The sequence below is a fragment of the Capricornis sumatraensis genome, chromosome 15 (genome assembly GCF_032405125.1).
Source record: "Capricornis sumatraensis isolate serow.1 chromosome 15, serow.2, whole genome shotgun sequence".
NCBI classification, from domain to species: Eukaryota; Metazoa; Chordata; class Mammalia; order Artiodactyla; family Bovidae; genus Capricornis; species Capricornis sumatraensis.
Window position 1 is genome coordinate 78,524,016 of NC_091083.1, and position 20,527 is coordinate 78,544,542.

The following is a 20,527-nucleotide window of genomic DNA, read 5'->3' on the forward strand; positions in this document are numbered from 1 at the left end:
TTTCTATTCTCAAGGGGTTTTCATATCTCTTTGATCTTGAATAGCTCTTACTGGTCCCATTTTACAGATGAGAAAAATTAAGGCCCAGAGAGGTGAGGAAACTGAGTCAGAGAATGACTTTATGACATGCCTGCTACTCCAGCCCTGAGCTGAAGCTCCTATGTGAGTATTTTCCCAGACCCACACATTCATAAAGGAAATCAGTCCTGGAAGGATTCACTGGAAAGATTGATGCTGAAGTTGAAACTCCAATACTTTGGCCACCTGATGTGAAGAACTGACTCCTTGGAAAAGACCCTGATGCTGGGGAAGATTGAAGGCAGGAGGAGAAGGGTGCAACAGAGGATGAGATGGTTGGACGGCATCACTGATTCAATGGACATGAGTTTGAGTAAACTCCGGAAGTTGGTGATGGACAGGGAGGCCTGGTGTGCTGCAGTCCATGGGGTCGCAAAGAGTTGGACACGACTGATCGACTGAACTGAAGTGAACTGACACATTCATAACTCCCTTCACAAATGTTCCTATGTTCACGTGCCATGGGCTCCAACTAGATTTAGCATTTTAATTAAAGGCAGATATTTAAATAGGAAGCTTTCTATCAGTGCCATAAATAGCAAACAAGAATCACTTGTCAACCCATAAAAAGAAAGAAAGTACCCATAAAAATAAAGACATGAAAGCAAAGCTACATTATTACGTTTGGCTGGATACCACTGCTGGCTTAAGTCTCTGGGCCTGAGACTTGCTCTTCCTTTTTTAAAAGGATGATTTGGAAATGTTCAGTTCAGTTCAGTTCAATTGCTCAGTCGTGTCCGACTCTTTGAGACCCCATGAATTGCAGCACGCCAGGCCTCCCTGTCCATCACCAACTCCCGGAGTTCACTCAGACTTACATCCATCGAGTCAGCGATGCCATCCAGCCATCTCATCCTCTGTCATCCCCTTCTCCTCCTGCCCCCAATCCCTCCCAGCATCAGAGTCTTTTCCAATGAGTCAACTCTTCACATGAGGTGGCCAAAGTATTGGAGTTTCAGCTTTAGCATCATTCCTTCCAAAGAAATCCCAGGGCTGATCTCCTTCAGAATGGACTGGTTGGATCTCCTTGCAGTCCAAGGGACTCTCAAGAGTCTTCTCCAACACCACAGTTCAAAAGCATCAATTCTTTGGCACTCAGCTTTCTTTACAGTCCAACTCTCGCATCCATACATGACCACTGGAAAAACCATAGCCTTGACTAGACGGACCTTTGTTGGCTAGGTAACATCTCTGCTTTGGAATATGCTATCTAGGTTGGTCATAACTTTTCTTCCAAGGAGTAAGTGTCTTTTAATTTCATGGCTGCAGTCACCATCTGCAGTGATTTTGGAGCCCCCCAAAATATAAAGTCTGCCACTGTTTCCACTGTTTCCCGATCTATTTCCCATGAACTAATGGGACCAGATGCCTAGAGAGATGTTAAAGTTTTTCCCCACCTTACTGAGACTTTCTCCCCAGCATAAGCAGCGTTGATAAAGGAATATTTTTCTCACTATCAGAGTCAGTGTTATTTGATACCTTGTCCTCAGGCTGCCCCAAATTACCTCCTGTACTGAGGCCCCATGAAATGAGAAACACTGCACAGCATTCCCTGTGGTGTGAGTGTGGACCTGACTTAAGGAATAATACAATTAGTGATTATTGACGGTGGGTGGCATTCACCCAGGGCCTGAGCTCAGCAGGCAAGATCCCACACCACCTGTAATCCCCACTCCCTGGGAGGCCAGGATGACTACGGGCACTACATCCAACTGGAAACTGGAAGGACTTAGGAGGGTCACTCGCAAGGGAGCGGGAAGCTGGGACCCCAGCCTGGTTCCATCTGCTTCAAAGCTCAAGTTAAGTGCCCGGGTACCTCAGGGTTATCCCTCCATAGAGGAAGGAGATCCAGAGCCAGCCCACCAACAGGAACAGCAGCATGAGAGGAAAGGCGAAGATGAACCAGGAGCCGAAGTTCACCACGTCGCACTGTGGGAAGAAACTGGAGAAAAGAGAGAGGTGAGAGCCCGCCAGCGTCAGCCAGACGGATGGATGGACACATCCCTACAGAGGAAAACTGAAGGAAGTATGCTCGGTATTCACAGGGGCGCTGAAGCGCTTCAGATTTTTCCCCACTGTATTTTCTGAGTAATATATTGTGTTGCCCAAAAAGTTCATTCCATTTTTTCATGGTCTGGAAAAAACAACCCCAAACGAACTTTTTGGCCAACCCAATATAAAGTTCCTATATCAGGTGTGATCAGAATAAACCAATACAATGTACTTGGGGAGCAAAGACCAAGGTGAACACTCAGGGCAGCCATTTCCCTGTCTCACCACATGCCCTGCTGGAAAATCAGAACCTCATATAAACCCCATATTCCTTTCAAATACCTCCCTTCCCGATGAGAAGGCCCAGGCTTATGCAATTAAATGTTGTATACGTTTTGCATGTAATTTCCATGCCCTTTACTCAAAACCCTTCATGTTGGATATTTTTACTTAAAGTTCCAGCATTTTCTCCCTAATCTCTTTTCAAGGCTTGCTCACATCAGAGTGAATAGGCAGCCTGAAAACCCTCTGACAGCAAATGCCCTCCCATGTCCCCCATCTCTCAACTCAGGACCAACCCCCGAGGGCCTCAGAACCCCAATCTTTCCTGTCCATCCCTGTGGACAGCCTCCAGCAAGAGCTAACACTGAACACCCTGCTTTGTCCTCCTAGCTGACTGCCCCTTTGCTGGCACTTCCTGCTAACCAAGGAGACAAATGGGTCATCCTGGATGGTCCCCATATCTGAAGCAGAACCATCTTGGCTTCTGGTTTTCAGTCTCACAGCCAGGCTTTGCTCAAAGAATGGAGATGAAAAGACACCAAAGGTTTGCAATGGGGGCTGAAATCAACTGGGAAAAGACCAATGCCTGGCCCCCATGCCCAACCTCCGAAATCAGCATCTCTGCAGCTGAGACCCAAGCAAATGTTTTTTCACCTTTCCTGGAGACTCTAAACACACCCATGGCTGAGAATCACTGTTTTTTACAGACCTGCCTCTTGAGAAACCTATATGCAGGTCAGGAAGAAACAGAACTGGACATGGAAAAACAGACTGGTTCCAAATAGGAAAAGGAGTTCGTCAAGGCTGTATATTGTCACCCTGCTTATTTAACTTATATGCAGAGTACATCTTGAGAAACGCTGGGCTGGAAGAAGCACAAGCTGGTATCAAGATTGCCGGGAGAAATAGCAATAACCTCAGATATGCAGATGACACCACCCTTATGGCAGAAAGTGAAGAGGAGCTAAAAAGCCTCTGGATGAAAGTGAAAGAGGAGAGTGAAAATGTTGGCTTAAAGCTCAACATTCAGAAAACTAAGATCATGGCACCTGGTCCCATCACTTCATGGGAAATAGATGGGGAAACAGTGGAAATTGTGTCAGACTTTATTTTTTTGGGCTCCAAAATCACTGCAGACGGTGATTGCAGCCATGAAATTAAAAAATGCTTACTCCTTGGAAGGAAAGTTATGACCAAGCTAGATAGCATATTCAAAAGCAGAGATATTACTTTGCCAACAAAGGTCTGTCTAGTCAAAGCTATGGTTTTTCCAGTAGTCATGTATGGATGTGAGAGTTGGACTGTGAAGAAAGCTGAGCCCTGAAGAATTGATGCTTTTGAACTGTGGTGTTGGAGAAGACTCTTGCAAGTCCCTTGGACTGCAAGGAGATCCAACCAGTCCATTCTAAAGGAGACCAGCCCTGGGTGTTCTTTGGAAGGACTGATGCTGAGGCTGAAACTCCAATACTTTGGCCAACTCTTTACGAAGAGTTGACTCATTGGAAAAGACCCTGATGCTGGGAGGGATTGGGGGCAGGAGGAGAAGGGGATGGCAGAGGATGAGATGGCTGGATGGCATCACCAACTCGATGAACATGAGTTTGGGTGAACTCCGGGAGTTGGTGATGGACAGGGAGGCCTGGTGTGCTGTGATTCATGGGTTGCAAAGAGTTGAATATGACTGAGTGACTGAACAGAACTGAAAATCAAAGGATTTGAGAACCTGAGAATATGGTAGAGAGTTAAGGTTTTAAAATCAGCTTGTGAGGTAAGACATGGGTGTACCTAAGTTTTCTCATGAAAATAACTTTGACTACCCACAAGTATAGAACTGACTTACGTACATCAAACCCACTCTCAGGAAGACCAATGCAGTTAGCTTTTCCTCCATCATCCGTATAAATCCTTGATTCTTTGGCTGAATACCAGATAAAGACGTCAGCCTGCACATGGAGCCATGTTGAATATCATGTTGTTGCTGTTGGTTTGTTAAATGCTTACATTTGGATTCACATGGATTAATTTAATATATGAAACATTTCCACGGTAACAAAACCTTAGAAACCCCACCTCTCAGAATCTTGGAATCTGAAAGTACTTAGAATCTTGAAATACAAGGATTTTTGGAAGAGGTTTGGAAAAAATGGAATTGATGTCAAACCATCAGAGAATCCATCTCTTTGATTCTCATGCCCTGACAAATGGCCACTCAACCTCTGTCTGAACAGGTTCGGTGATGGGGAGATTTTACTTGGCAGAGTCCACTCCACTGCTGGCCCATGTGCCTGGCTGCAAGGCTTCTCACAGGACATCACAGCCACACACCAGTACCTCCCACTGGGGTTGGTTTTAGAAGGAGATGTCAAGTCATGTCACCCCTCTGCTCTCAGCTCTCCTCTGACTCTCCTGACAGTGCCTGCCCTGGTCTTCTTACCTTAGCCCCTTCTGCACCCCAGCCTGGCCAGTCTTTGTGCTGCTTCCCACCTTTGTACAGGCTATTCCTTCTGTCTGAGGTGCTCTTCCCTCCTGCGTCCACAAAGTTCACCCCATCACTTCTGGGTCTCTGCTCAAATGTCACCATATTAGAGGGATGGCACAATACCGACCAACTTAGATAAAACAGCACCCACTCCTCTTAACCTCTGCCCCCTTCTTCTGCTCGATTTTATTTCATAACGTATCACGCCAACATATTATATATTCCCTTGCTTTTCCCTTTATTGTTTGTCTCTCCCACCAGAATGGAAGTTCCCCAGAGCAGGGATTTTGCTGGGCTTTGGGCATCGCCGGGTCCCCAGAGCCTGGACAATGGTAGACACCCAAGACACATCCCTGGATGTTGGGTGAAGGAGGAGGAGAGGAGTAGAAGAGGCAGAAGCCCCAGTGCCGCGGACGGGGAGCACTCACTCTTACCTCTTGAGCTGGCCGAGCAGGATGAGGTTGGGGGCTGTGCCCGTGAGGGTGGCGGTGCCCCCGATGCTGGCCGAGTAGGGGATGGAGATGAGGAAGCCCTTCCAGATGTTCCTGCGATATTCCTCCTCCTTCTTGGAGGTAGGGTGGAGATCCGTTGGAGCCTCTGCCTCCTCAGGGCAGTCTTTGCTTTAAACAAACCCAAAGAGAAGCCATTCAGAATTCCTGGCCTTGTGGAGAAACACACTGCCCGGGATGGGAGAGCTAAGTGAACTTTCTAGAAGGCAATTGGCATGGGAATCAAACTCTTCTAAAAATGTGCAACCCTTCAGCTTAAGCATTCTACTCTAAGAAGTTGTCCTAAACTAATACTTGATATTAAATATAACTTAAATGGAAAACTTCATTTCAATATCCATCAAAAAAGGATTGGCTAGATTAAGACGATCCTGTTTCTCGATGGAATACCAAAGCAGTTATTAAAAATGGTGATTTAGATGGGTATTTATTCAGATGAAAGATGCCCATTATATAAAGTGAAAAGGTAGGTAACAGCACTACTTACTTCTTTTATTTTAAAAATATACACATATTTCATGAATATATGAGTATTAAGAAAAGTCTAGAATGATATACACAAAGTTGCTTTGGGGACTTTCGTGGGGATGGAATTACGGATTTTTTCCCCTCTTTTACTTTTTATTTGTATTTTCTGGGTTATTTTCCTGGTACCTTTGTGGAGTTTGGGAAATAATATAGTCAAAAATTGTTAATTATATAATTAAAAGATAATGATGCTGACACAAATTTATTGAGGTGAAAAGACATCCACTACACTCAATTAGCTGAGATAATAGGTTATAAAATGCATGTATAGCATGGTCAGTGATTTTGTTAAAAATACACACACACACACACATGCACACACATGCACACACACATAGATAAATGGTCTAGAATAGTATCCACTTAACTCTTCTAGTCTATCTTTGGGAGTGAGGTGCTGAGTACATTTTTGTTTTTGTTTAAGAGTTCTTTTTCTTTTACCTGTGCAATTATAAAATGTTTATTAGTGGATGAAATTAAGAATTATCTTTGTGTAAAAATCAATTTTTTTTAAAGAATGTAAGACACTTCAACTATCTTGGGGCTTTAATTACTAACATGAAGGGCCATTTCTCCATTGGGTGGTGAGGATGTGATCTGGGGTTTAAAAGGAAGACAAGGGCTGGAAGCAGCTGGAGACAGATGCCATGCTTGGTTATCCAGGGTGAGAGGCCCAGTCAGGGACCTGTGGGTTCCCTCGGACCTAGGGCTCCAACCAGACTGAGCCTCACAGGAGACTAAGAGCAGAAAGTGTTCTTCTCGTGCACTCCCTTCCTAGTTTGGATGGAAAACTGAGGCCCAAAGTGGGGCTTGAGGAACGTAGGGAAAACCATTAGGTATGACCTAAGTCAAATCCCTTCCGATTATACAGTGGAAGTGACAGATAGATTCAAGGGATTAGATCTGACAGATAGAGTGCCCAATGAACTATGGATGGAGATTCATGATATTGTACAGGCGGTAGTGATCAAGACCATCCCCAAGAAAAAGAAATTTGAAAGGCAAAATCATTGCCTGAAGATAGCTGTGAAAAGAAGACAGTTTAGTTCAGTTCAGTTCATTTCAGTTGCTCAGTCGTGTCCGATGCTTTGCAACCCCATGAACTGCAGCATGCAGGCCTCCCTGTCCATTACCAACTCGCGGAGTTCACTCAAACTCATGTCCATCAAGTCGATGATGCCATCCAGCCATCTCATCCTCTGTCATCCCCTTCTCCTCCTGCCCCCAATCCCTCCCAGCATCAGAGTCTTTTCCAATGAGTCAACTCTTCGCATGAGGTGGCCAAAGTATTGGAGTTTCAGCTTTAGCATCATTCCTTCCAAAGAACACCCAGGGCTGATCTCCTTTAGAATGGACTGGTTGGATCTCCTTGCAGTCCAAGGGACTCGCAAGAGGCTTCTCCAATACCACAGTTCAGTTTGATTCCTGGTAGGGGTGGCGGCTGAGAGGAGCAACCCTATGTCCAAGGAGCGGTGACTGCGCGGGTGCAGGAGGGCCGAGAGGAGCTACTCCATGTTCAAGGTCAGGAGGGGCGGCCATGAGGACATACCCCTTGTCCAAGATAAGGAGCAGCGGCTGTGCTTTGCTGGAGCAGCTGTGAAGAGATACTCCATGTCCAAGGTAAGAGAAACCCAAGTAAGATGGTAGGTGTTTTGAAAGGGCATCAGAGGGCAGACACACTGAAACCATAATCACAGAAAAGAAGACAAGCTAAAGGCAAATGTAAAAAGGAAAGATATAAGCATCTGAATGCAGAGTTCCAAAGAATAGCAAGGAGAGATAAGAAAGCCTTCCTCAGTGATCAGTGCAAAGAAACAGAGGAAAATAATAGGATGGGAAAGACTAGATCTCTTCAGGAAAATTAAAGATGCCAAGGGAACATTTCATGCAAAGATGGACACAATAAAGGACAGAAATATTATGGACCTAACCTTGGAAGAAAAGTTATGACCAACCTAGATAGCATATTCAAAAGCAGAGACATTACTTTGTCAACTAAGGTCTGTCTAGTCAAGGCTATGGTTTTTCCTGTGGTCATGTATGGATGTGAGAGTTGGACTGTGAAGAAGGCTGAGCGCTGAAGAATTGATACTTTTGAACTGTGGTGTTGGAGAAGACTCTTGCAAGTCCCTTGGACTGCAAGGAGATCCAACCAGTCCATTCTGAAGGAGATCAGCCCTGGGATTTCTTTGGAAGGAATGATGCTAAAGCTGAAACTCCAGTACTTTGGCCACCTCATGTGAAGAGTTGACTCATTGGAAAAGACTCTGACACTGGGAGAGATTGGGGGCAGGAGGAGAAGGGGACGACAGAGGATGAGATGGCTGGATGGCATCACGGACTCGATGGATGTGAGTCTGAGTGAACTCCGGGAGTTGGTGATGGACAGGGAGGCCTGGCGTGCTGCAATTCATGGGGTCGCAAAGAGTTGGACACAACTGAGCGACTGAACTGAATTGAATGGAACTGAACAGAAGCAGAAGATATTAAGAAGAGGTGGCAAGAATACACATAAGAACTATACAGAAAAGATCTTCATGACCTAGATAACCACGATGGTGTGATCACTCACCTGGAGTCAGACATCCTAGAGTCTGAAGTCAAGTGGACCTTAGGAAGTATCACTACAAACCAAGCTAGTGGAGGTGATGGAACTCCAGCTGAGCTATTTCAAATTCTAAAAGGTAATGCTGTGAAAGTGCTGTACTCAATATGCCTGCAAATTTGGAAAACTCAGCAGTGGCCATAGGACTGGAAAAGGTCAGTTTTCATTCCAATCCCTAAGAAAGGCAATGCCAAAGAATGCTCAAACTACTGCACAATTGCACTCATCTCACATGCTAGTAAAGTAATGCTCAAAATTCTCCAAGACCGGCTTCAACAATACATGAACCAAGAACTCCCAGATGTTCAAGCTGGATTTAGAAAAGGCAGGGGCACCAGAGATCAAATTGCCAACATCCATTGGATCATAGAAAAAGCAAGAGAGTTCCAGAAAAATATCTATTTCTGCTTTATTGACTATGCCAAAGCCTTTGACTGTGTGGATCACAACACTGTGGAAAATTCTTCAACAGGTGGGAATACCAGACCACCTTACGTGCCTCCTGAGAAATCTGTATGCGGGTCAAGAAGCAATGGTTAAGCTGCAACAACGGACTGGTTCCAAATTGGGAAAGGAATACATCAAGGCTGTATGTTGTCACCCTGCTAATTTAACATCTATGCAGAGTATATCATGCGAAATGCAGGGCCGGGTGAAGCATGAGTTGGAATCAAGATTGCTGGAGAAATAGCAATAACCTCAGATATGCAGATGATACCACCTTTATAGCAGAAAGTGAAGAAGAACTAAAGAGCCTCTTGATGAAAGTGAAAGAGGAGAGTGAAAAAGTTGGCTTAAAGCTCAGCATTCCAAAAACTAAGATTATGGCACCTGGTCCCATCACTTCATGGGAAATAGATGGGGAAGCAATGGAAACAGTGTCAGACTTTATTTTGGGAGCTCCAAAATCACTGCAGGTGGTGATTGCAGCCATGAAATTAAAAGACGCTCACTCCTTGGAAGGAAAGCTATGACCAACCTAGACAGCATATTAAAAAGCAGAGACATTACTTTGCAAACAAAGGTCCATCTGGTCAAGACTATGGTTTTTCCAGTGGTCATGTATGAATGTGAGTTGGACTATAAAGAAAGCTGAGTCCTGAAGGATTAATGCTTTTGTACTGTGGTGTTGGAGAAGACTCTTGAGAGTCCCTTGGACTTCAGGGAGATCCAATCAGTCCATCCTAAAGGAAATCAGTCCTGGATATTCTTTGGAAGGACTGATGCTGAAGCTGAAACTCCAATACTTTGACCAATTGATGCAAAGAACTAACTCATTTGAAAAGACCCTAATGCTGGGAAAGATTGAAGGCAGGAGGAGAAGGGGACGACAGAGGATGAGATAGTTGGATGGCGTCACCAACTCAATGGACATGAGTTTGAGCAAGCTCTGAGAGTTGGTGATAGACAGGGAAGCCTGGTAATCTGCAGTCCATGGGGTCTCAAAGAGTCAGACACGATTGACCAACTGAACTGAACTGAACTGAGAGTGGGGCTGGGGTCAGCAACCAATGGACACAGAGTTCCAGAGGGTAGGGATCAGTGCTTTTCCAACAGACTCAGCACAAGCTCTGCCTGGGTAGATGGTTAAACAGATTCCCAGGTTGCAAGGCGGTGAGTGGTGGGGCCAACTACAGAACCCGTATCTCAAATGTGGACTCAAAGCTCCCAAACATGGTGCCAGGGAGGAGCACAGGCCTCAGGATAAGACAAACTGATGTAAAAGCATGTCCCTATCTGCTAGACCCTTCATCCGTTCCCATCTCATTCAAAGTAAAAACTACATCAATGGCCTGTGGGGTCCCACATGCCCTGTCCCCAGCCAATGCCCTCCTGCCACACAAGCAATCTCTGTGACCCCCACCTCCAGCCACACTAGCATCCCGGCTGCCCTGAACTCTCAGGGCTTTGTACCTGCTGGCCCCTCTGCTAAGAATACTCTTCCCACAGATTCCCCAGGACTCTTTACCTTCCCCCGGTGTTTGCCCAAGAATGACCTTCTTAGTGAGGTCTTCCCTGACACACATTTAAATACTGCCCTTTCCCTCCTCCAACCCCCTCCCTAGCCTGCTTTCCAATGCTTTGTTCTCCTGTTCATTGCCATGTGCCTGACAGTACCTGGCTCATGGTAAGTTCTCTATAAATTTGCTGAATGAAGGAAACAGACCTGACTGATGCCCAGCAATGATGCCTTGAGCAAGTCACTTTACTCCCTGCTGTTTGCTTCATTATCATGAAATTGAGATAACGATACCATTAATAACAAGCATTACCATCTGTGCATGGAAGGCCTAACAACCGGCCTACATGATCTCATTTAATCTCAAAAACAACCCTCAAAAAGAACCCAGGTGGGTTCTGACATCATGTCCAGTTGGTAGGTGAAACTGAGTTTCAGAGAGGGGGAGTGACGTGTGCAAACCAACAGAGCTGGTAAGTGGCAAAGCCAGGGTTCAAAGTCAAGTCTGCTTGACCCCAAACACCCAGGTCTTATATCCTCGCTGCTGTATACAAAAAACACCAAGACTAACTGTGCCATCAGTGTCCAGATGCTTCCTGAGTCACACAGGTGTGAAGGGCTGCTACTGTCTTGGGATCTTTTGTCTGCAGACAAAGCTTTAGCTTGGCCCGGTACACCCTCTCCTCCTTGACGATCGTGTGGTTTGCGCCTCCTGCTCTTCTGGTCCTTCCTTCCAGACCCTTCACCTCAGCAGACCTTTAGGGGCTTACTGTACTCCCCTGCCCATCCCATGTTTTCTTTTTTCAAGGAGTCTGGAGCTCAGGGAGAAGTGGTGGTAACTTGGGCATCGGGTCACTGGGAGAAGAATGGGGGGTGGGGGTTGCCTGCAGCATGGAATTCTTGTTCATCCTCTCCTTGGATCAAGCATGGGCTCCTCTATGAATTTCACCAGGAGAACTCACTCTTCTGTGCCAGCAATGAATTGCATCTCCGTGGGCACAGTGTGCAAGCCGTTTTTCCGCACAGCAGCTAGGAGAAAAGAGCATGATGTCTTTAGTGGGATGTCGTAGGTGGGACAGAAGCGTCCCCTTCTTGTGCAGTCAATCAAGAGTACTTCCTCAGGTCCCAGCCTATACTAGTCATTGGACTAAAAAAAAAAACACTCAAAATTCCATCCTTCTACCCAACTTGTTCCTATTAGGAGAGGGCTTCAGGCCTGGGGGAAGGAAGTTAGCTGCAAGGCAGATGGACAAGCCATAACTCAAGCCTAGGCTAACCTCGACTGTTATTGTCAAGGGGATGTTTGGGAAAGACCAGCTATGAGTGGTAATGGATCAGCAATGGGATGGGTGACCCCAATCTGCCACTCATTCAAAACACATTTATTGAGCACCTACTGTGTACTATTGACCATCAGCTTGGGGTACACAGTGAATAATATAGGACAATGTCCTTGCTCCCACGAAAGCACTATTCTAGAGAGGATGACTGACAATAATCAAGAAAGAAAACTTCGGGTGTCAGGGAACGTTTAATTTTAAGGAATCCTATATGTTGTTCTCTGTTTCTCAGGGGCCTTCTGTTCCTTATCAGTTCCTGGAAAACAGGAATGAGCAGAGCTGCACGCAGTTCTCAGGACTGAGGTCATGACCTTTCAGTAACCTTTTACTTTTCTATAAAACTACTTAGTCATGTTCCTATTTCCAATACACGGGTTGTCTTCTGGCACTGTGATGATTGTTATTCCCATAGTTACTGTTGTTATGGCCCCATGACGATTGGCATTCCCTTGGTTACTGTTGTTATGCATTTGCTTTCTGTGGTTTTGCTCAACTTTATATTTTTCTGCCTAAAGCTTCCGTGTATAACAATATATACGCACACGCCACCATGATTAAAGCACCCTTGTTCCACTAGAGACTTGGGTCCCCCACATCCTTCTTTTCTTCGTCTTCTTTTCATCAACTCCTGTCCCCAGGTTCTGGTCTGTCAAGACCAAAATAAGTGGCGCCCGAACAGGGACCTGGAGTACTCCCTTGGCAAGCTGATGGAGTGACTGCGGACCTACTGAGGTCGGCAAGTGTGGGGCAACGGGATGAACGGCTGGAAAGCCCCACCGCTTTTCTACTTTGCTCCATCATTTATTTAAAGTTCAAGGACTCTCGGTTTCATGTCAGTGAATAGAGGCTTGTCTCCAAATGGTAACTGAACATAATCCCTGGTTCCCTGATGAAGGTAGTTTTGATTTAGAGATTTGGAACCAGGTTAAAGAGAATGTTGAATGAGCTGCAAGATGGGCAAAAAATATTCCAATAAATTTCTGGCCATTATGGGCCCTCATTAAAGCTGTAATTTTGCCATTTCAAGGAAATTCTAGCCCCTCAATATTTGACAACAGGCAGAACACTTGTTACATGAATATGAATTAGATGATGAAACTTTACAAAAGGCCCAATTAGAACAACATAAAATATTTCAGAATTTTCCCACCAGCACTGCTCTGGTTGCCCCAAGTGCTCCTCCTCTTGCAATGGGCGCCAAACCGAACGTCCTCTCAAGGACAAGATGACTCTGATAATGACTCTTCCGAAGCTGACAATACTTTCCTTGATGACAATGATAAGCCTTTAACTTGTACTCGTATTTATGAGAAAACACTATCTACTCATTCTCCTTCATGACGAAGGCTTTCTGGATTGCTGGCTTTACAATCTCGAATCTCTGAGGCTGATGACTTTTCTGCGTTTCCTGTTTTAAAAAATCCTTATGCTCAAGGCCAAAACATACCTCAACATCAAGACATTGATTTTTCTCACATGCAACAAATGAAAAAAGTTGGAACTATGTACAGCCCTCATTCGCCCTTTACTAAGGAACTTTTAAATGCTATGGCATCTTCTGTCGGAAATTTTGTTCCTTATGATTGGCGACTTTTGATAAAGGCTCTTCTTAAGCCAGGAGAATATCTTCAAAGGACAATGTGGTTTCAGGATGTAGCCCGAGATCATGCCAATTCTAATACTCGAGCTGGTGCTCCCCCAAACCAAATTACTTTTGAAATGTTAACCAGTACAAGGCAGTTTGACGCAGTGAAAGCCCAAATACAATGCCTTCCCTTATTACATGGACAATTGAAAGAAGTTGCCCTTGAAGCTTGGGATCAAATTACTCCTCAGGGAGAACCTAAAGGCAGCGACACAAAAATATTTCAAGGACCTAATGAAGCCTATGCTGTTTTTTTAACTAGATTGGAAGTTTCTATTTCCCATAGTGTTATTGGAAAAGAAGCCGAAAGGCAACTAGGAAAACTGCTTGCTTATGAGAATGCAAATCAGAAATGTCAAAGAGCTATCTCTCCAATCCGTGAGACTGGGGCTATTATCGACTATTTGATGGCTTGTCGCAATTTAGGACCAGAAACTCAAAAAATGCAAATGCTAGCTGAAACAATGGCTTCCGCCTTTAAGAAGGAGAATGAAAGATGTTTTGCATGTGGAGATAAAACACATTTAAAAAAGGATTGTCCTAAAAAGCACACATAAAAAATTAAAACTGTTGAAAAACCCCCAGAAATTTGCCCTCATTGCCATAACGGGATACATTGGGCCAGGGAATGTCAGTCTAAATATGATGTTGAAGGAAAGCCTATTTCGGGAAACTCCAAGCTGGGGACTCCTCAGGTCCCCATCAACAAAAACCAGGGGCAAACTTCATCTTTTCCCTCAAACCCTCAACATCTGGCAGTGCTGCCATTGATATACCAGGCCTAAATGATTTTCTCCTTTTTCCTCAAGCAGTCCCTTTTAGAATACCTACCAGACTTTTGGACCCCTATCCCCACAAACCTTCAGTCTTTTACTTGGCCAATCTAGTCTGACTTCTAAAGGAATTACTGTTCACCCTGGAGTAATTGATTCAGATTATAAGGGAGAAATTCAAATTATGATGTCATCTCAGATATTATGGCAATTTAAAAAGGGAGATAAAATTGCTCAATTACTTCTTTTACCTTACATTTCTATTAACTCCTCTGATGGTATGTGGACAGATGGATTTGGCAGTACAGATTAAAAATAATCCTTATAGACATCAATTATATCTGAATATACCTGACCAAATATAAATATCAAAATTAACGGCAAAAATTTTTCTGGTCTTCTTGATACTGGATCTGATATTACTATTATCTCCAAACATTTATGGTCCAAATCTTGGCCTATCCAGAGAATTTCTTGCCAGATTGCAGGAGTTTCTCAAACCAAATACAAGAGGTTTATCAAAGTGTCCAAATACATCCATGCGAGGGACCAGAAGGCCAGCCCACAACATGATGACCTTATGTGAAAGATGCACCCCTTAATTTAATAGGAAGAGATTTACTTATGCAATGACAAGCTCAAACATGTATTCCACATTTTTCCTAGGGGCCACTGCTCACTTAACAAACAATGCAATTATTAAAATTACTTGGAAAGTGACAAGCCTATTTGGACAAAGCAGTGGCCCCTTACAAAAGAGAAACTAGAGGCTGCTAAGGAACTTGTCTATACACAATTGAAATAGAAACATATTGAGGAATCTTGTTCTCCTTGGAATTCTCCCATTTTTGTAATAAAAAAGAAATCTAGCAAATGGCATCTCTTAACAGACCTTAGAAAAGTTAATGCATCTATGAAACCTATGGGTGCATTACAACCAGGAATTCCATCACCTACCATTATTCCTCAAAACTGGCATATTATTATTATAGATTTACAGGATTGCTTTTTTACTATACCTTTACACCCTCTAGACTGAGAAAGATTTGCCTTCTCTTTTCCTTTTCCTAATCACATTGGGCCTCATAAATGATATCAATGGACTGTATTGCCTCAAGAAATGATTAATTCTCCCACCCTGTGTCAATATTATGTAGCCAAAGCCCTTGAACCTGTGGGAAAACAATTTCCTGACTTTCCTATTATTCATTATATGGATGATATATTGTTTTTGGCTCCATCTGTTTTAGAGACTCAACATATGTTTGATATAGCTCAACGATGCTTAAAAGACTCTGGATTAATTATTGCCCCTGAAAAAATTCAAACCTCTACACCTTACCATTATTTAGGATCTATTGTTAATAGACAACATATTACTCCCCAACTAACACAAATTCGTACTGATATATTATCAACCTTGAATGATTTTCAAAAACTTTTAGGTGATATAAACTGGATTAGACCCTCTTTGGGCATTGCAAATTATCAACTGACTAATTTATTTAATACTTTGAAAGGAGATCCTGATTTAAATAGCCCTCGTTCACTTTCACAAGAGGCACGAGAGGAATTCTGTTTAGTACAAAATAAATTACAAAAACAATTTCTTACTCGTATTAGGCTTGAATTGCCTTTAAAGTTGTTTAAACTCCCCTCTCTCCATTCTCCCACCAGACTTCTTGCCCAATAAGAACACCCGGTATAATGGATCTATATGGCAAAACCAATACAATATTGTAAAGTAAAAAAAAATAAAATAAATAAAATCTGAAAAAAAAATAACCGATCTATACCCATTTTAGAGGGACAAAGTCATGCCCTATCTTTATTTAATCACTCTAATAATTATCAATGGGAGAAATAGAACTAAGACTTTGATTGGCTCCAATCCCCATAAAATTGTATTACCTATTAATGAAACTCAATTTGAAAATGCATTACAAACTTCTACCAATTTCCAAATAGCCTTCTTAGACTATTTCATTTCATTATCCTTCTAATAAATTTGAAATTTCTTCAAAAATACTGAATTTATTATCTCTCACATTGTTACATCACAACCTATACCTCAAGCTGATGTTTTCTATATAGATGGGACTAAAAACTCCAAAGCCTCATTTGGGTCTCTCAAAAAATATAAAGTCTTTTATACTAAATTTCATTCTGCTCAACAAAATGAATTATATGCTCTTATTCAGGTTATTCACCTACATCCTTACCCTATTAATATAGTTTCTGATTCTTCATATTCAGTTTTTGTATTAAAAATTATAGAAACTTCTACCATCAATTCTAATCAATCTATTATTCGACAACTTTTTCTTGAATTACAATCCATTATTATATATTACTCATATCCAAGCACATTCTGGCCTTCTCGGTCCAATGACTCATGGTAATGAACAAACTGATAAACTTGTTTCTTTTCTACTCCCAAAGAACAACATGCTCTATTCCATAATAATGCTGGCTCCTTATACCAGATTTGGAAAATTCCATACTGCCATGCTAAAGAAATCGTTAATAATTGCTCTACTTGTAGACCCCAACATCTTCGACCCATTTCACAAGGTATCAATCCTCGAGAATTACAACCCAATGAATTATGGCAAATGGATGTGACTTAATGCCCTGAGCTTTCTCCATCTCCTTTTTTACATGTCTGTATTGATACAAATTCTTCTTTTGTATGGGCCACACCTTTTTGAGGTGTGAAGCTACACAACTTGTTATAACTTGTTATAACCCACCTGTTAGCTTGCTTTGCAGTAATGGGAACACCTAGTTCCCTAAAAACAGACAATGGTCCTGCTTATATCTCTAACCAATTCAAAAAAATTTTACAATTTTTTTAATCAAACATATTATAGGCATTCCTTATAATCCACAAGCATAAGACATAGTTGAACGAGCACATCACACACTGAAACTACAGATAAAAATATTTAAAAAGGGGGAATACACAGGAACAATTCTATCTTCCCTATCCAGAGCAGACTTTACTAGATTCCAACGAAAAGACTCTGATGCTGGGAGGGATTGGGGGCAGGAGGAGAAGAGGACGACAGAGGATGAGATGGCTGGATGGCATCAGCGACTCGATGGACGTGAGTTTGAGTGAACTCTGGGAGTTGGTGATAGACAGGGAGGCCTGGCATGCTGCAATTCATGGGGTCACAAAGAGTCGGACACGACTGAGCGACTGAACTGAACTGAACGCAAGATATTCTTTAATCCTATAACTATTGTTAATAGCGCTTTATTTGTTTTAAACTTTTTAAACTTACCACAAGGAGATATCTTGACAAGAGCAGAAAAACATTTTGAGGATTCGAAGGACACTTCTCTTCCTCTGCCCATTTGGTATGAAGACGGGCTAACTAAACAAAGGAAATCTGGGAAATCAATCTTACAGGAAAAGGGGTATGCTTGTATTTCTCCAGATGGATCCAACGAACTCACCTGACTCCCTCTTCAGAAGATCTGCCCCAAGGGAGGCTCTGGCATTCAAAATAAAGATGAAACCAAAAAACCCGCACAAGGAAGAAATTCCAATACAGGCCATGGCGGCTCTGAAAATCTCCAAGAAGACCAAAACATTCGGGTTGCGATGAAAGTGGTGGAGAAAGTAAAACTGGGCGAAGCAATGGAAGTGACTGCAGAGTGGGGAGGAGGAGCAGGTAGACTCGTGATGAGGTCAACAGACGAGACAGATGAGCTGATGGCATTTGAGCTGAGACCTCAAGGATTAAAAGGAGTCAATCATACGGAGAGTTGTGGGAAGAGGGACTGGGGCAACAGGAACAGCAAATGCAAAGGCCCTGAGGTGACGTGTGTCTGGTATGTTGGGAAGCAGAAGGAAGACCAGTGGGGCTGGAGGGGCCTGATGGAGAGGGAAATTAGGAGGAGGTGGGAGATGGGGCAGGGGCTGGGGTAGCAGAAAGTGGTCTGGATCACACAGAGGTCTTGGGGCTCACCATAAGAATTTTAGTTTCTCCTCTGAGCCAGTTGGGAGTGGAGGCAGGGGAGAGTTTGAGCAGAGGAGAGTCAGGAAAGGATATGACTTCATTTCTAAAGAATCCCTTGCTTGACAGGTCAGCCTCCCCACAGGAGAAAACTGAAGAGATTAAAATTTCCTGCAGCTGAAACCATCACCAAGAGCAAAAGATCCATCCCTGGGCATTGGAAGTGTGATTAATAACTGAACACATGGGTTCAGGGGTCAAGTCTCCATCAGTTGCTTTGTGACCTTAGGTCAGTGTGGTTCTCAGCTAGGGTTGATTCTGCCTTCAAGGGATACTGGACAATGTCTGGGGAAATTTTTGGTTGTAGCAACGGGGATGAAGGTGGTGGGGGTGCTACTGTTACCTAATGGGCAGAGGTCGGGGATGCTGCTAAACATCTTGTAGTACATAAGTCAGCCCCCACAAGAAAGAATTTTCCCATCTAAGGTGTCAAATAGTGCCAAAGTTAAGAAACTGGCTTAGATAAATCCCTTAATCTCCTTGAACTTCTTTAATCCATAAAAGTAATAATTCCCCTGGGGTTATCAAGAGAATTAAAGAATTGATTTATTTGCTATAGACAGAATATTTTCATTCCTTCCCACCCCCCTCCAAATTCAAATGTTGAAACCGAATCCCCAGTCTGATGGTGGTGTTAAGAGGTAGTGCTTTGGGAGGTGACTAGGTCATGAGGGTGGAGCCCTCATCAATGGGATTAGTGCCCTTATAAAAGACCTCACAGAACTCCCTTGCCACTTCTACCATGTGACTACACAGCCAGATGACAGCCAGGCGGTCTGTGAACCAGGAAACAGGCCCCCAACAGATGCTAGATCTGCTGGTGCCTTGATCTTGGACTTTGCAGCCTCCAGAATAGGGAGACATAAGTACTCAGCCTGTGGTATTTTTGTTGTAGCAGCATGAACAACTGAAACACCATTTAAAGCAAGGACCAGCAAACTTCTTCTGCAGAAGGCCAGGCAGTAAATATTTTCGGCTTTGGGGGCCATATGATGTCTGTTGTAACTACTCAAATCTACCATGGTATCATGAAAGCAGCCCTAGATAATACGGAAATGAATAAGTGTGACTAAGCCTTTATTTTTGGACACTGAAGATTTCACATAATCTTCACATGTCATAAAATCTTCTGCTCGATTTATACAACTATTTAAAAACATAAGAGCTATGCTTAGCTCACAGGCTAGATGAAAGACAGGTGGCAGGCTAGATTTGGTGCACCCAAGTTTGCCAGCCCCTGAGTTTAAAATTTTAACAGGAATCTGAGCACTAGTGAGGATTCAGGAAATGTGGGTTAGTATTACGAAAGTACAAGAAAATGGCCCCTGGAGTCTGGAACTGGTCTGACCCAGCTACGACACAGCATCCTCTTGTTGGACCTAGATAATCTCACACATCACTGACTCCAGTTACTCTGAGACTGATAAAATGAGCCAGAGTGAGAACACTGTGATCTTGTTTAAGCACAAAGCCACTTGCCACCCACAAAATACCAAGCATCCCCTTCTCTTGCTAAAGAAATGGCTACTTCTTACCTAATCACAGAATTGTCCACAGGTTGTTTTTTTCTTTTTTTTTTCTATTCGCTTTGTTTTCGGCTGAGCTGGGTCATCCTTGCAGTGCGTGGGCTTAGTTGCCCTGCGACATGGGGGATCTTAGTTTCCGACCAGGGATCGAACCCATATCTCCAGTATTGCAAGGTGGATTCTTAGCCACTGGACCACCCGTTTCTGACAGCACCCAACCTAAAGCAAACCTTGCTTCCTTAGGTCCCCATCCCCACCCCAAATGCCCCAACCAAAGTCTGAATAGTGAGAGGTTCTTTCTAATATCTCTGAGTTCCTTGTCATTGCCCACGGTGTGTGTGTTTCCTCACTGCAGCAATGATAACAAACTCAGCCTGTTTAACTACAAATGCGCTTTGGCTGCTTTGGACAAAGGAGGAAGGGTCTAGACTGCAGCTCTGGCCCTTTCCCTGTCTGACCTCAGGGGCTTGGGGAAGTGTCTTCCCTTCTCCACTCTGGGCTGTTCTCTTCCTGCTGGTACGAGGGAGCAGGGTTCCACCGTGGCCGACTGTCGTTTTTACTGTGCCTAAGGCTGGAGTCTGAAGGCTAAATTCAGATCGTCTCACCCTGGGCCATGCATGGGGAAAGGGCCTCAGGGCTCCCATGGTGGGAGCTCACATTCAAATGCAACGCCTGAGGCTGGAGGCCAGGGCACTAAAGCAGGAAGTGAACGGTTGTTCATAGGACACTGATGCTGGGGTGGTGGTGGGATGCAGAGTCACTCCCTGGGGGCTGACCAGACA

General features: G+C 43.7%; 1 protein-coding gene across 3 annotated transcripts in view; it reads right to left on the reverse strand.

The window, feature by feature from the left end:
- Positions 1-20,527, reverse strand: part of SLC13A3 (solute carrier family 13 member 3) — a 57,363-nt gene that overhangs the window by 24,476 nt on the left and 12,360 nt on the right. For 2 of the 3 annotated variants that reach the window (XM_068987113.1, XM_068987112.1), the window contains exons 3-5: positions 11,396-11,462; positions 5,266-5,451; positions 1,895-2,020 (exon numbers count right to left, since the gene is read on the reverse strand). In XM_068987113.1, the coding sequence (XP_068843214.1) occupies positions 1,895-2,020; positions 5,266-5,451; positions 11,396-11,462 (379 nt within the window). The remainder of the gene's footprint in view (positions 1-1,894; positions 2,021-5,265; positions 5,452-11,395; positions 11,463-20,527) is intronic. The other variant, XM_068987114.1, reaches the window with a different exon arrangement.